This window comes from Coregonus clupeaformis, chromosome 17 (assembly GCF_020615455.1).
Source record: "Coregonus clupeaformis isolate EN_2021a chromosome 17, ASM2061545v1, whole genome shotgun sequence".
NCBI lineage: Eukaryota > Metazoa > Chordata > Actinopteri > Salmoniformes > Salmonidae > Coregonus > Coregonus clupeaformis.
In genome coordinates this window covers 2,459,304-2,476,649 of record NC_059208.1, presented here as the reverse complement: position 1 = coordinate 2,476,649, position 17,346 = coordinate 2,459,304, and the positions used below count along the sequence as shown (strand labels likewise).

The following is a 17,346-nucleotide window of genomic DNA, read 5'->3' as shown; positions in this document are numbered from 1 at the left end:
AAAGGTTTGATATACTGCAACTGGTATGCAATCCAGCCCTGGAGTTTCCCAGACTTAAAGGCTTTAATTGCATTAAGAAGTTCCTCCTCTGTAATTTAGCCTTCACATGAGTCTTTCTGTACAGCTGTTAATTTTACATTATAAATAGAAAAAAAAATCCTTACAATTAACTTCAGTTAGTGGAGATGGAGGAGACTGAAACGAAAACATATGCTTAAAGTACTTTGCTTCCTCTTTCCAAATATTGTTTGGTGACTGTCATTTGTAACAAGTTTCAGTAAATTATTTTTGGTAGCATTTCTATGTTGAAGACTAAAAGATAATTTGGTGCATTTTTCCCCATATTTCATGCAGTTCACTTTATTTGTATAATATAGTACACTTTATCTTTCTTGAATAAGTTCCTCCATTTCTTTTAGTTTTTCCTCTAACGTATTCTGTGCCTCTATAGTAGTTTTGATTGCTATCTATCTGTACTGTAAGTCCCTCTATTTCCTTTGTTAATATGAATTATTTTGACCTAAATTGCTTTTGTTTTAAAGATGAGCATTGAATTGCATGCCCTCTAAAGGCACATTTAAAGGTGTATCATTCAATAAGGGGATCTGCTGTACCTATATTATGTAGGGAAAAGTCAATTTATAAATTATTCTGTCCTTAAGTTGTCATCCAATAGGTTTTGATACCATTTCTAATATCCTTGCCCACGTGGAGTAATGTATTGGCAAATTATTTGAAGGTCTGACCAACCCTGTTTCTTACCCCCTATTGAACAACACACTATCACACACACAGCCTAGCCTAGCCTTCACTCCTTAACAACGATACAGGTGTGTGTGTGTGCGTGCTCAAGGTTGGCCATAAACCTTTATGGCTGTTCAAGATTTCATGGCTCATCGTTTTTAAAAGTGCTCCTAATGTAAGGGATAAAAGCCAATATTCACTCAAATTAAATTATTAATAACATAGCCCCTAGCTCTTTTCAGGATGGAATAGAAAATAAATTCACCAGCATAAAAATATTACCACATGCATTTGACCTTTATTCAATACAAGTAAATAGTTGCATTATCTTATCCAAGCAATAAAATAGTATTGTTGTTAATGACTTTAGTCTAACTCCATTCCTCATGGTAGGTAGACAGACGTTGCGTTGTGTCACTGTCAGAGCTGTCAGTGTGCGGAAGAGAGCGTTCACCGGCGCATCCACTTGTTGACTTGGGTTCACGACAGAGTTCAGGGTTACTGTACGCTATTTAAAGAGGGAGGCAACATGGCACACGGTTTAGTCAAACGGGAATCGGTCGAGAGTGAGATGCATAAATCCGAAGACCAAAGTAAGACCTTTGTTTACACGAAGAAGAGGGGGTATGACGTTACACGTAACCCCTACCTGAACAAGGTAACCAAAACAAGTGCTTTTTGTGTTTACTTTGTACGTTTCTTTTCTAAACGAAGTGTTCGCTTTAGCCGACATGTTCAGGAGTATCAGCTTTAGAGCAAGCTATATTTAGATTTAAAGGAGCCCAACGCCCCTCGGAGCGGGTTACATGAAGTTGTTCCACTCTCGCCTTTGCAGTCTTTTTTCAGTAGCCCCTAGCTAAAAGAAATGACGCGAAAGCCCATCCTCCCCGCGTAATACCTTTTACACAAGTTCAGTTTTTCAAATATTAAATGACAGCCAGCCCATTATCAGCCTTCTGTGCATGATGGAGACTTGTGCATTTAAGATTAACGAGCTAACAATATATTATTTTCATTTGGTGAGTGGAAGAACAAAAGTCGGTCAGCTGCTAACCTTCGCAATTGCATGAGTGGGATGAAGCATAGGTCCCCCCCTCGACTTGCTTGTCAGACTTCGGAAACTCTTCCCAGTTTTTGTCACTGAAAATGTACATTTGCACAGGCTGCCATACGTTTTCAAAATAGCACAGAGAGGCTGGCACAACGGTTCACGAAATTAGCCAAAATGTCAGGAGGTAGCTTTACTAGGCTGCAAAGCATAGTCATTGTGTTTGAGTTTGGTAACCGAGGGAGCTTTCTAGTGTTTTCTTGGTCTTACGAGGCCCGCCTCCCTACAGATTTGCGGTCACAGGCTAGTGAGGCTACATGTTGTTGGTCAACGTGGGGGAGAGTGACAGCTTCATATCCCTGTCAATGGTTCTGATCAGGTCATCGCAATGAGAGTGCAAATTGTGGGTCATCTGTCAACAGAAATACAAAACTGTTGAATTAGACGTGTAGTGTACTACAGTCAGAAAAACGAATTGCCTGTTGAACGCTACCATATTGTTGTATAGCCGTTGTCCATAAATTGGGACCGATTTTGGCAACCTGGTCTCAGAGCATTTCATATTATTCTGTACGTAAATCCGAGACACCCCATTTATTATGGTATGTATTAATTTGTGGATGTCCATCACCCATTTCCTATGATATGTTACGAATTACAATTCGTATTATATATTTCAAATTTGCAACACATACTATATATTACGAATGTGCAAAATGTATAATATGTTGCAAATTCTAGCTAGCTGGCTAACGTTATCTAGGCTAGGGAGTTAGGGTTAAGTTTGAGTTAGGTTAAAGGGTTAAGGTTAGGGGAAGGGTTAGCTAACATGCTAAGTAGTTGTAAAGTAGCTAACAGGTAGTTGGACAGTTGCTAGTTAGCTAAAATGCTAAAGCTGTCCGTGATGGGTTTCGGACTCACAACCTTTGGGTTGCTAGATATTGGCGTCATACGGCCGACCAACCACCCTACTTTCATTTTTCGCCTTAAGTAACCATCTGTCTTATGTAACCATACCAAACGTGACATACAGTATCATACTAAATTGAGTGTCTCGAATATACATTTACTATGTTACGTCTAGTCTATGAGACCAGGCTGATTGGGGCTTGTGTCAGACAGTATTTTTCCTTTGATGCTGTAAAAGAGAAGAACAAGGACTTGTAGGCTTTAGTTGAGTACTTGCCTTTCAACTGCTAATTAGGATACTTATCTTGTATTTAGGCTAACACAATACATTTAAATATTAGAGTGCTATTTAATTTCAATAAATTACATTTTAGGAATTAGGTAAGAAAAAATGGAAGACCTTTGGTCTCAAATTTTCTCTCTGATTGACTTGAAGCAGTGGAGGTCTTTGGGTAAAAGCTCTCCCTTATCTGATAAAGAGTGGCATTTACTACTGTTGAAATGGCTGTCAGGGTCCTTGTCCCTACCTAGCTGCTGATAAGTCAGTTAGTCAGTGCAGTTCAAACATTCTGTCTCCTGGAGGGGGGCCAAAGGCCCCACTGCCTACACAGAGCCCAGTTTGTCAGGAAGGTTAATGAGTCCACTCCTCTAAGACCAGCTCTCACACACAGAGTGCATGCACAGGTGTTTGTGTGCGTGCGTACAGGCGTGTGTGCGTGTATGTGTGTGTGCAATATAATGGAAAATGTGGTCCATTTTTAAAATTCATATGCCCTACCACATGATGGTTTTTAGTGACGTCTTTTTTTACACAGTGAATGTGGCTGGCTGCAGAGTGGAGTATGGTTTTGCTTTGTGTTGTACAGTTCCATACCTCAGTTTATTGTTAGTCCAATAAGAAATGGGTTTTGTCAAGGGCAGCCTATGTGATATTGGTCACTGGGAGCACTGAATCTGCCTTGAATCTGATTCTAATCCCCAATCATTGATAGACTGAACTTGAGTCAGGTTCTTGCTTCTGCTGTTTTGACTCAGAAGTTGGTCATGTCAGCTCTGAACCCTGTCTAAACTGTTTGTTTACATCTAGTAAACTGGTTGTTTACATTACATTTACATTTTAGTCATTTAGCAGACACTCTTATCCAGAGATACTTACAGGAGCAATTAGGGTTAAGTGCCTTGCTCAAGGGCACATCGACAGATCTTTCATCTAGTCGGCTCAGGGATTCAAGCCAGCGACCTTTGTTACTAGCCCAATGCTCTTACCAGCTAGGCTACCTGCCGCACATCCCAGTTTGCACCCCAGCGGTTTGAATGGACCGTCTGTACAAGAGAGCTGTAGAGGTCTTAGAGGCTCTCAGATTGGACAACTAGGCCGTTAGTGTATGGTGAAACTTGATTGGTCTACTGATTTTGTATTTAGTGTATCCCAAATTGTCTTTCATTTGTGATTGGGCCTCTTTGGTAAGAAAACTTGCCCTTCAGTGCAAGCTTGAATTTGATTGGACAATGAATTTGACAAGTTGATTGGTCAGACAAACACAGTGAATTTGATTCTGGAATGGCATTGAATGTTGAAATTCCAGAGGGAATGACTATGAGATTTTTATTTGAGTTGCACAACTTCTCAAGCATGCTTCACTAGGTGCAAACCACAAAGATACTTGTCAGCACAACAATATTTTATTTGGGTGGCCATATTGGATTTGGTCACATGGACTAGGCTATGAGCTATAGATCTAGAGAGCCTGGTTAGTCTATCCATTATGTTACTATGCTCATCTCGCTCTGTGTCGGAGTGTGAAGAGTGAACGTTACGAGACCCACAGTCTCATGTTTTATGGTGAGGTTTTTCATGTTACTTCTATGTCTCCCGTCGTAATGAGCTAGCTAGAGCACGTGTTATTGCTTTGTTTTGGAGAAGACTGGGGGTTTAATGAGATTGAGATAAACTGCTTTCAAACTGCTTTCATTTGGGAGTCATTGGAGACCGAGTGCAGCAACCTATTTATTTAACTCTCCTTCTGTAGTAAACGTGCTTCGTCTGGAAAACTTTAAGTTAGGCCTAATACACCAAAAGACTGCCAGGACCAAAGTATAGGCTTAATAGTCAGTGTGAGTAAAACATTGGCAGGTCTATTTGCATCAGTCAAAGAAGGCTACAATGGGGTTCTCTCTTTGCCAATTGATAATCACCAAGATTGTCTTTTACAAGAGATAGGCTATATGAATAGGCTTAGGCTACTTGCTTTTAAAGAATGTTTATTTTTCTATAAGTAGGGCTAAACCACAATTATTTTTGACAGCCAGCAGTCAATGAAGCATAAGCACTGAGTGCAAAGACACTGAGATTGCCTTCTTGAATGCCTCAGCTTTGATTTGGTGTGATCTACCTGATACCCTCATAAGTCAGGTCGAAACAGACGTAGGCACACACACTTAAACACACAAGTGCACAGGTAAGGCTAGCGTTTTCTGATCTGAGGCGAAAAAGGCTTTTTATGCAGCGGGGTGAACCATTCACTGTCAACCTTGTCCATGAACCAGCAGGAGGAAATTAGAGGAGAAGGTAGGAAATGACTGCTAAAAGTGTGTTCTGCTGCTCAACAACAGGCAGCCTTCTGTGGGTCCAGCAGTGGGACATTGTTGCCCTCTCCTGGGTTCAGCACACCCTGGGGATATGTGTTTACCTCCCTCACATGATCCACTTCAGCCTCAGACAGGAGCCAGTGAGAGGGACAACACACTAATTGATGCTGAGGGATGGAGGTTGCTAAAAGCGGCGTGTCCTCACATCTGCAAGAGTCAATTTTGTTTTCATCCCCCTCCACTCACTCTCCATTCACCTCGTACCCCTCCTTTCTCGCTCAACACTCGCTCCCCCTCTCTGAAAAGGTGGAACAGGATATTATAGGAGTGTTTTCTGTGTGCACACCACGCAATAAAGAAATAAAGTGGGGAGCGAGGCAGAGAAAGGGGTCTCTGTGGGGAGGAAGAGAGAGCTGGCTGGACTCCACAGACGTCCTCTGTCTCTCTGGGTTGATCAGGTATTAATGAGCAGCCTGTGTGAATCCCAGGCTCCCAGGCCACACTGCGGCCCTCTGACGCTTGCTGGGCCGGCCTGCCACGAAACGCTGGCATGAAAAACAACAAGAAGTGAAACGCTCTCTCTGAGCGCCCTATCAGGGATGGTGTTTCACCTCAAACACAGAGGTAGTGGAGCACAGGTGATCCAACAGATGCCCATTCAGTGGGTCTTTGTGTGCTAACTAGGCTAACCCTGTGCCGAGTGTGGTCATGGTATGGATGGACACTCTGCCCTTAGCATTCATTAGAGGGTCAGGGTGGCATCAATGAAGACCTTGACCTGGGACAGTCCTCTCACATCTCTGGATGTTAAGGAAGATGGCTCTCCTCAGGAGACCCCTATGATGCACTGAAGATGTTCAGCTGTTCATCACGGATTGGTATTCAATATCACCAAAATAGTGTGGAATGGTGCAGAATTCAATCTGGCATCAACTTTCAACTCTCCAGAAAATGGAGATCCCTTGATTAAGCAGTAATATGCAGTTTATTGAGGTTTAAATAGCTAGTCTGGTGTTAAGTAACATTTCAGCCCAAAATCAATCGGTGGTAAAGATCCAGAACAGCAATTGGATGCCCCATTTGTAACCACAGGCTCCACATGACATCGCAGATGGCCCATCAGACAACAGACATCCATTAATCTGTGTTCTTGCTTAGTGAAAACTCTGTGGAACAACACTGTATCTGATTGGACGATGAGGATGTGCTGGAATGCCAACTGGCTGACCCTGGCAATGGAGCTGGGTTATCAAAACCCTCTGTCTCTAACAAATGGAAGTCATCATTAGCCTGAATGATTCTGAATCTAACCGTTCTTTGGCTGCTACACTCATTGGTTTTCTCCCCCCAATAGTTAGAGCTTTTCCACAAGCCTTGCATTTTCCTCTCACCAAGGTTAGAATAAATACATTTAGAAACAAACACATGGCAACAAATAGCTTTCAAATCTGTAATGGAAACATTTCTAAAGCTGTAACTCTGGCTTTTGGAGCACTCTTTATGGGTTGCTGGTTGGTTGGTTGGTTGGAAGAGCAGCCAGTGATTGAGAGGGACTGGTTTTGTGTGAATCCTAATGTGCTCTAGTCGGGGCTATACATCTTGGACCAAAGGTATAATACAAAGCTGTCCTAATTGGAAAAAGGTGCCGTTGGACGGTTGTGAGAGTGTTGGGCCTACAGAACTTCACCTACAGAATGAGCATGTCTCTCCAAATATTTTGGAATGTTGGGAAACTTGTTATTGACGGGAGGTCACAAGTTCACAACTCTGTGTGGGGGCCCTGTGTAGCCATGGCTGATGTGTATAGTGTGTACACTGTCCTCTAAAGACATAGGCCATTCTATTATGAGTAATACAGAAACTCGTTTTTTTTTAGGGCAAACGTGAAATGCAGGCGGGTGTTAGCTGGCAATAAGCTTTCATGACACTGTTAAACTGATGAGTGGCTATGGGACAAAGAGTGCTCTGTTCTTGCCCTATCACATGTCAGATGCTCCTGTCAATCTCCCTCACTAGGCGGGCCCTAGAACTCCCAGGACTGTGTTTGTGACATCACAGGTATCCCAGGTGTGGCCAGGTGTCTCCAGGTGTGACGGTGCGACCGCAAGCATCGCCGGCCGCCAGACATTCCGCTGATGGACTGGAGTGGAGAGGCCAGACGGGGAAAGTGCACCCCTGTTCCGCTCCAATAACTCAACCTCGGTGGCACCTGCCAAGCAGCCTCATTTTACCTTGTCACACACACACACACACACACACACACTCACACACACACAAGATCTCAATCTGCCTGTTCATTCTGGCCTGTTTTTCTTTGGGACAGACCCGTCTAAATGCCCTAACCTGCTGATTCGTCGAGGCTTTGTGTGTTCTCGAAGACAGTGTTTTTCAGGTCTGGACAATGGAGAAGCCGTTGGACTGGTCCCAGACACATAGAGGGAGACACTGATGGCCTTGTCGCCTGCATATAAAGCATGGCTCCAACCTCCCCTCCCCACCCCTCTGTTGCTCATGTCACTCCCGTCTTTCCTCAATACAGCTTTTGTTTGTTGTTTGAAAGGGAAAGTCTTACAAAGTCCTGACATAAATATGGGTCTAGCGATGGAGAACCAAGGGAATAACCAAAAGAACAGACCTAATGCTATTGAGATGAGGACTAGGCCTATCCCAGTGAGGCTAGTCAGTGGATTTGGAATTTGGACTGACCGATTGCCTATTGTATCAAAAGAGGTTGTGTGAGGACATTGTCTGATAAACAGGTTGAGGGTTTCGGCTTATCAGATTTGACACGATTCCCAAAGGACTTTGAATATGACCAAATGTCAATGACAAAGTAAATCTGGTCAATGGGCCTCCAAATCCACTTTCTAGGAAACAGTGGAGAAACACAATCTGGCCTGCACAGGCAGCAGTACAAGCTCGCCACCAAGCACAACATCACTGTGAACTGGAATGCTGTCACAGAGAAAGTTATGTGATTGTTGAAGACCAGTGCTCTATCCCCCTGAGCCACTGGCAATGGAGTTATGTTATGGGGTTGCAGTGTTACAGCCTTTGCTCATTGTAATGGTGAAGGTGTTTGCATAGCTAGAAACAAGTTCCAATGCTTCATTATTTTTCGCCTTTGTGTTTTTTTGGAAAGATTCATTCAGAGCACCGGTTGCGATGTAGGTGGGCTTTGTCTTGTGGATGGAAGAGATTATGGGAGATCATAAAAGGCAGTGGGGACAAGGGACAACCATTTTAGTGCCTCCCTTTCATAGGTTTCATGTTAACACACAATGTCCATTGATGGTGAACCTATGCCATGCATCCTATTTGAACTGGAATCCCATTCACACTGGCTATCCCAAGGCTATACTCCAGCATGGTGTAGGCCTAGAGATGGCTGTCATTTAAAACATGGCCAAAGCATTTCAGTTCTGATGATTGTACAACTGGAAATAAATCAGTCCACCTAAAAACATGGCCAAAGCGTTTCAGGTCTGACGATTGTAGAACTGGAAATAAATCAGCCTACCTACTTTGATAATGAAATGACTGAAAATATGTGGAGCCAATAAGGCTGTGACTGCACAGGACTGTCTTTCTCTCACTCTATAGTGAGTTCAGTGTTGTTGTTATTTTGAGATAGCAGGTCAGCAAGGATTTACTTTAGCCGCATTTACTTATTAATGGGAACAGAACAGAAGCCAAATTGATTAGGGATTTTCCAGGAAATTTAGACTGAGAAGAGCAATTCAGTAGCTAACAGACTTTAGCCATTAGACATGTACGTTTTTTCCCTCATATCTAGCCTACCTTAAAACATGTTGCTTCTGGGGGTGCTCCTGAGCCAAAAGTGTCCACTAAAATGGACGGACATATTGCTCAGAAATGACCTCATGACCCTTGATGTACAGCTCCTTTAATATGGATTTGGCTGCATTCTGGGTGTAGGCTCGGTTTAGATGTCACAAGGGAACAACATGTTGAATAGCATAGTGACTGCCCCCTACAGGACAGCTGTGAGAGTGACAGAGGGATTTTAATGCCTTCTGACAGTGCTGCCTGTTTGCATAAATACTTGTGCCCAGCACTGTCCATCAGACGTGCTATATCAGCCCAGACTGTTTTTGGAACTAGACTAATGAGTGCTGAAGAGGGCCTGAAGTATGCGAATGTTTAGCCCAAGGCTTCAGAGTTGCTGATTTGTTTGGAGACTTGGACTCCTGCCCGGCAACACTGTAGCTCCCGAGAGCATGAAAAGTCTCAAGAGAAGACCATGGCGGAAGGCTGCATTTTAAAAGTCTTATATCCCACACCCCGGCCGCCGACTCTTTAAGTCAACCATCTCCATTTTCAAGGCTCTTTAACCAGCAAGACATTCACAAGTTAACGCCTCACTGATTTACAGAGCCCCGTGGTTCACATATTTGCTCAGAAGGGAGACTTTGAGAAGCTCCTCTCAGTCAAAAGAGAATGAGAGCCCAGATGGGTGGAGTTTTCAGGATGAGGATGACTTAATGGAAGCGGAGATAACCTAAATAGGCTTTAATGTTGTGCTGACTAATGGTGGTTTTGGAACAGCGCTGGACTGTGGTATGCCATATGGACGTGTCTGTGATGGTTATTTACTCTGCATGTTGTTAGAGTCCTGTGGGGCTGACCCCTGGTCACAGTCACTCTGTCATCCAGTCTCAAGAACGTCTCAGTCATCCAAGTCCAAGCAGGCTTAAACACAATGGCAATAAGCAACTGACAACAAAGTCAATTTGGAAGTGAAATGTACTCGTCAGACTGTCAACTGAGGTTCTGGAAAATGTGGAGGCTAAAGTCTACAGCATGGTGCTGTTGAAGATTGACAGCTTAGTGATCGAAACTAAACTAAGGCTGGCCTTTACTCCTGAGAGCAAAATTGTGTGTTAAGTCAAATTGACCAATGCCTGTTTAATTTAGACATGAGTCAGTTGTGACATGTAAATTGGGAAAGTTTCATAAATAGCCTTTCCAGAAGACCTTGTGGGTCTATCTACTGGCCCTTCCAATAGCACAACGCTCATAGACTACTGTACTGTATCACAACACCACATACTTTCCTCTGCCTTTCTCAGCTTCAGTAGGTATGCCTCCATATTTTCTCTCTCCACTTACCCTACTTATTCCTTATTCTCTCTCCTGCTGAGTTATTATTACTAGCTACAAATGTTTAGGTCCTGATGACAACCGCGCTCTAAACAACATAATAATGCGTTTTTCTGCCCGTGATTCCAACGAATGACCCAATTTGTCTTGGTAAGCGAGTGTTTACAAATGTTGTAGCAGTCGTAAGGGCAGGAATCAGTGGAAGGAAGGCAGGTTGAAGTTCTCAAAATGTAGATCTATTTACAAGTGAAGGCGCCATATATCGAATGAGTAGATTTACAAAATATACATGGGTAACAGCCCTAAAGAAATAGCCTCTGTATCAGGCTTAACCTGTCCTATCTGAACAGACGCAACACTACACAGCCTCCCCCTGAGAAACCAAATCAAATCTGTCTCACAGGACTTCCAACAGGTACAGTACATGCGTATATGCACTTGGCCCCTCCCAGGTCCATACAATTACCCAATTGGAAATGACCAATAAACTGGTTCTACAATGTAAAAGGCAATTTCCATGAACTAATTTATAATGAACTAATAGAATGAAGTAACAGAAATTACCGTAACATTACTGAGAAATGACTGGGATTAATGGTAAATTCACTACTGGTGATATATATATATATATATATATATATATATATATATATATATATATATATATATATATAATAGGGAATTGATAAACATTTAGCAAACAATTCACACAGTGAATGTGCACAAAGGGCAGTGTGGAATGCAACAGCGATTGCATCATCTGTGGATCTGTTGGGGCGGTATGCAAATTGGAGTGGGTATAGGGTTTGTAGGATAATGGTGTTTTATGTGAGCCATGACCAGCCTTTCAAAGCACTTCATGGCTACAGACGTGAGTGCTACGGGTCTGTAGTCATTTAGGCAGGTTACCTTAGGGTTCTTGGGCACAGGGACTATGGTGGTCTGCTTGAAACATAATGGTATTACAGACTCAGTCAGGGACAGGTTGAAAATGTCAGTGAAGACACTTGCAAGTTGGTCAGCGCATGCTTGGAGTACACGTCCTGGTAATCCGCCTGGCTTGTTTCACTGGGCAGCTCGCGGCTCTGCTTCCCTTTGTAGTCTGAAATAGTTTGCAAGCCCTGCCATATCCGACGAGCGTCGGAGCCGGTGTAGTACGATTCAATGTTAATCCTGTATTGACGCTTTGCCTGTTTGATGGTTCAATTGAGGGCATAGCGGGATTTCTTATAAGCGTCCGGATTAGTGTCCTGCTCCTTGAAAGCGGGAGCTCTACCCTTTAGCTCAGTGTGGATGTTGCCTTTAATCCATGGCTTCTGGTTGGGGTATGTACGTACGGTCACTGTGGGGACGACGTTATCGATTCACTTATTGATGAAGCCATTGACTGATGTGGTGTACTCCTCAATGCCATCGGAAGAATCCCGGAACATATTCCAGTCTGTGCTAGCAGAACAGTCCTGTAGCTTAGCATCTGCGTCATCTGACCACTTTTTCCATTGACCGAGTCACTGGTGCTTCCTGCTTTAGTTTTTGCTTGTAAGCAGGAATCAGGAGGATAGAATTATGGTCAGATTTGCCAAATGGAGGGCGAGGGAGAGCTTTATACGTGTCTATGTGTGTGGAGTAAAGGTGGTCGAGAGTTTTTACTCCTCTGGTTGCACATTTAACATGCTGGTAGAAATTAGGTAAGTTTCCCTGCATTAAAGTCCCCGGCCGCTAGGAGGGCCGCCTCTGGATGAGTGTTTTCCTGTTTGCTTATGGCCTTAAACAGCTCATTGAGTGTGGTCTTAGTGCAAGCATCAGTTTGTGGTGGTAAATAGACAGCTACGAAAAACATAGATGAAAACTTTCTTGGTAAATAGTGTGGTCTACAGCTTATCATGAGATACTGTACCTCAGGCGAGAAAAACCTTGAGACTTCCTTAATGTTAGATTTCGTGCACCAGCTGTTTACAAATATACACAGACCACCACCCCTTGGCTTACCGGAGGCGGCTGTTTTATTTTGCCGATGCAGCGTAAACCCCGCCAGCTGTATGTTATCCATGTCGTCATTCAGCCACGACTCAGTGAAACATAAGATATTACAGTTTTTAATATCCCGTTGGTAGGATATTTGTGATCGTAGCTCGTCTATTTTGTTATCCAATGATTGTACGTTGGCTAATAGGACTGATGGTAGAGGCAGATTACTCACTCGCCGTCGGATCCTTACAAGGCACCCCGACTTACGTCCCCGATATATCTCTGTCTCTTTCTCCTGTGAATGACGGGGATTTGGGCCTTGTCGGATGTCTGAAGTAAATCCTTCGCGTCCGACTCTTTTAAATAAAAAATCTTCATCCAGTACGAGGTGAGTAATCGCTATCCTGATAACCAGAAGCTCTTTTCGGTAATTAGAGACAGTGGCAGAAACATTATGTACAAAATAAGTTACAAATAATGCGAAAACATAATGCGAAAAAACACACACAATAGCCGTAAAATGGCAGCAATCTCCTCCGGCGCCTACCTGTGAAGATTGCTGAGGAAAATGTTTTCCCCTGATGATTTTGTACGTTTGCCCACTGACAAAGAAATTATCAGTCTATAATTTTAATGGTAGGTTTATTTGAAAAGTGAGAGACAGAATAACAACAAAAAAATCCAGAGAAACGAGTTGTGTTTTTACCAAAAAGTTCTATTTTGGTTTCATCTGACCATATGACATTCTCCCAATCCTCTTCTGGATCATCCAAATGCACTCTAGCAAACTTCAGACGGGCCTGGACATGTACTGGCTTAAGCAGGGGGACACGTCTTGCACTGCAGGATTTGAGTCCCTGGCGGCGTAGTGTGTTACTGATGGTAGGCTTTGTTACTTTGGTCCCAGCTCTCTGCAGGTCATTCACTAGGTCCCCCCGTGTGGTTCTGGGATTTTTGCTCACCGTTCTTGTGATCATTTTGACCCCACGGGGTGAGATCTTGCGTGGAGCCCCAGATCGAGGGAGATTATCAGTGGTCTTGTATGTCTTCCATTTCCTAATAATTGCTCCCACAGTTGATTTCTTCAAACCAAGCTGCTTACCTATTGCAGATTCAGTCTTCCCAGCCTGGTGCAGGTCTACAATTTTGTTTCTGGTGTCCTTTGACAGCTCTTTGGTCTTGGCCATAGTGGAGTTTGGAGTGTGACTGTTTGAGGTTGTGGACAGGTGTCTTTTATACTGATAACAAGTTCAAACAGGTGCCATTAATACAGGTAACGAGTGGAGGACAGAGGAGCCTCTTAAAGAAGAAGTTACAGGTCTGTGAGAGCCAGAAATCTTGCTTGTTTGTAGGTGACCAAATACTTATTTTCCACCATAATTTGCAAATAAATTCATTAAAAATCCTACAATGTGATTTTCTGGAAATTCAATTTGTCTGTCATAGTTGACGTGTACCTATGATGAAAATTACAGGCCTCTCTCATCTTTTTAAGTGGGAGAACTTGCACAATTGGTGGCTGACTAAATACTTTTTTCCCCCACTGTGTCTGTGTGTGTATGTATGTATATATATATATATATATGAGAGAGAGAACAAATTGAAAAGCAGGGAAGTATCAGAACTGCGTGACTTTTCAGGGGGGTTGGTAACTGGAAACCATAGCAGCCACTTGTGTTTTCAACACAGTGTCAGATTGCGGAGGTCAATGCCATTTATTATTTAAGATGTGTAGAGTTATGAGCGGAGGAGGAGGATTTTCCATCAATAGTGTCTGTGTACATTAGTGGGTTAAGTGGGTGGGATGTGCATTGCACTGCTGTAAGACCTTGGCTACATGTCTTTCAGATAAACTATTGAGTGTTAGGCCTACTCCTTTCTTCCTGCATTTGAAATGATAGTGTCGACTTACGATGAAGGTGGCACTACAGTCAATGTTGTCCTCTGTTAAAATTAGAACCTGCATAATCGAGAAAGTGGACTTCTCTTGACTTTTGTGCACCTTACTATCGCCAAGCCCTAGGCCTATTTCTTACCCATTGTACGGTCCCAGTAAAAATGCAGTGTGCCCTTGTAAATGTTTACTAGCCTTTTTCAAATAAAATGTTATTTGTCACATGCTTCCTAAACAACAGGTGTAGACTAACAGTGAAACGCTTACTTATGGGACCTTCCCAACAATGCAGAGAGAAAGAAAATAGAGAATTAATAGAAAAGTAATAATAAATACAAAATGAGTATTGATAACGTGGCTATATACACAGGGTACCGGTACAGAGTCGATGTGCAGGGGTACGATGTAATTGAGGTAGATACAGTGGGGAGAACAAGTATTTGATACACTGCCGATTTTGCAGGTTTTCCTACTTACAAAGCATGTAGAGGTCTGTAATTTTTATCATATGTACACTTCAACTGTGAGAGACGGAATCTAAAACAAAAATCCAGAGAATCACATTGTATGATTTTTAAGTAATTAATTTGCATTTTATTGCATGACAGCAGTATTTGATCACCTACCAACCAGTAAGAATTCCGGCTCTCACAGACCTGTTAGTTTTTCTTTAAGAAGCCCTCCTGTTCTCCACTCATTACCTGTATTAACTGCACCTGTTTGAACTCGTTACCTGTATAAAAGACACCTGTCCACACACTCAATCAAACAGACTCCAACCTCTCCACAATGGCCAAGACCAGAGAGCTGTGTAAGGACATCAGGGATAAAATTGTAGACCTGCACAAGGCTGGGATGGGCTACAGGACAATAGGCAAGCAGCTTGGTGAGAAGGCAACAACTGTTGGCGCAATTATTAGAAAATGGAAGAAGTTCAAGATGACGGTCAATCATCCTCGGTCTGGGGCTCCATGCAAGATCTCACCTCGTGGGGCATCAATGATCATGAGGAAGGTGAGGGATCAGCCCAGAACTACACGGCAGGACCTGGTCAATGACCTGAAGAGAGCTGGGACCACAGTCTCAAAGAAAACCATTAGTAACACACTACGCCGTCATGGATTAAAATCCTGCAGCGCACGCAAGGTCCCCCCTGCTCAAGCCAGCGCATGTCCAGGCCTGTCTGAAGTTTGCCAATGACCATCTGGATGATCCAGAGGAGGAATGGGAGAAGGTCATGTGGTCTGATGAGACAAAAATAGAGCTTTTTGGTCTAAACTCCACTCGCCGTGTTTGGAGGAAGAAGAAGGATGAGTACAACCCCAAGAACACCATCCCAACCGTGAAGCATGGAGGTGGAAACATCATTCTTTGGGGATGCTTTTCTGCAAAGGGGACAGAACGACTGCACCGTATTGAGGGGAGGATGGATGGGGCCATGTATCGCAAGATCTTGGCCAACAACCTCCTTCCCTCAGTAAGAGCATTGAAGATGGGTCGTGGCTGGGTCTTCCAGCATGACAACGACCCAAAACACACAGCCAGGGCAACTAAGGAGTGGCTCCGTAAGAAGCATCTCAAGGTCCTGGAGTGGCCTAGCCAGTCTCCAGACCTGAACCCAATAGAAAATCTTTGGAGGGAGCTGAAAGTCCGTATTGCCCAGCGACAGCCCCGAAACCTGAAGGATCTGGAGAAGGTCTGTATGGAGGAGTGGGCCAAAATCCCTGCTGCAGTGTGTGCAAACCTGGTCAAGACCTACAGGAAACGTATGATCTCTGTAATTGCAAACACAGGTTTTTGTACCAAATATTAAGTTCTGCTTTTCTGATGTATCAAATACTTATGTCATGCAATAAAATGCAAATTAATTACTTAAAAATCATACAATGTGATTTTCTGGATTTTTGTTTTAGATTCCGTCTCTCACAGTTGAAGTGTACCTATGATAAAAATTACAGACCTCTACATGCGTTGTAAGTAGGAAAACCTGCGAAATCGGCAGTGTATCAAATACTTGTTCTCCCCACTGTATGTACATATAGGTAGGGATAAAGTGACTAGGCAACAGGATAGATAATAAACAGTAGCAGCAGCATATGTGATGAGTAAAAAAAGTGAATGCAAAAAGGGTCAATGCAGATAGTCCGGGTAGCTATTTGGTTAACTATTTAACCAACTATTTAGCAGTCTTATGGCTTGGTGGTAGAAGCTGTTCAGGCTCCTGTTTTGTGTGTGGAGGTGTGCCTCTCCATACCAAATGTGATAATTCTGTCATCAACGTTAATGATAGCCTAGTCCTAGGTTATGATAGCATATGTTTGACATATTGTTAATATGTTATGTAGGCATTGTAGCCTAATTTACAAGTATTTGGCACCATTTTGATTTGTTTTTGTAGAACCATGACTGACTGTTTGCTGTGAACATGTGCTGGCCGTGTGTCTGTCGGCCTGCCGTCTCTCTTAGTAATCAGACGTGGTTTCCTGGCCTTGCTTTCAGAGGAATCTCCTGATTGAGCTATTTTCAACATAGGACAGATGCTTCCATTTCTCATGCGAGTCTTGTTCCTAAATCTAACCAGACATTTGATTCATCCAAGTCTTTGTACTGAGTGACCATAAAAACAAGGAGAAGAGGCTGCTGTTAAGGCGATAGTATCCTCTAAAACAGTGGGTCTCAACCATCTTTGGTTACAGAACCCCCAATCACATTTAACTGTACCCAAAGTATCTGTCATAGCCATATGTGTTTTCTTAATTACCCCCTGTGGATAGGTCAAGTACCTCCAGGGGAATTAGTAGGACCCCAGGTTTAAAAACACTATGTTTAAAATAATGTATGTCTCTACCTGTTCATGCTTGATTGATGGGCCATTATTGGGTCCGAAAAAGAGATGATCCCAGAGGCAGACAGTTGGAAACTGCTTGGGGACAGACCAAGACCAAACTTAATTAAATGTGCTGTATGAGCGATGGAGCTTTTCCATTGTGATAAGAGTGCAAATTCCAGTAGCATTTCCTCGTCTGCGCACAGAATTGATGTGGTGTAGAATGGCCTAATGACCTTTGGA

General features: G+C 43.0%; 1 protein-coding gene across 1 annotated transcript in view; it reads left to right on the top strand.

The window, feature by feature from the left end:
- Positions 1–1,162: 1,162 nt before the first annotated feature.
- Positions 1,163–17,346, top strand: part of LOC121585885 (NADP-dependent malic enzyme, mitochondrial) — a 40,559-nt gene continuing 24,375 nt past the window's right edge. Inside the window, exon 1 of the mRNA XM_045226018.1 lies at positions 1,163–1,402. Within this exon, the coding sequence (XP_045081953.1) occupies positions 1,274–1,402 (129 nt within the window). The 5' untranslated portion in view covers positions 1,163–1,273. The remainder of the gene's footprint in view (positions 1,403–17,346) is intronic.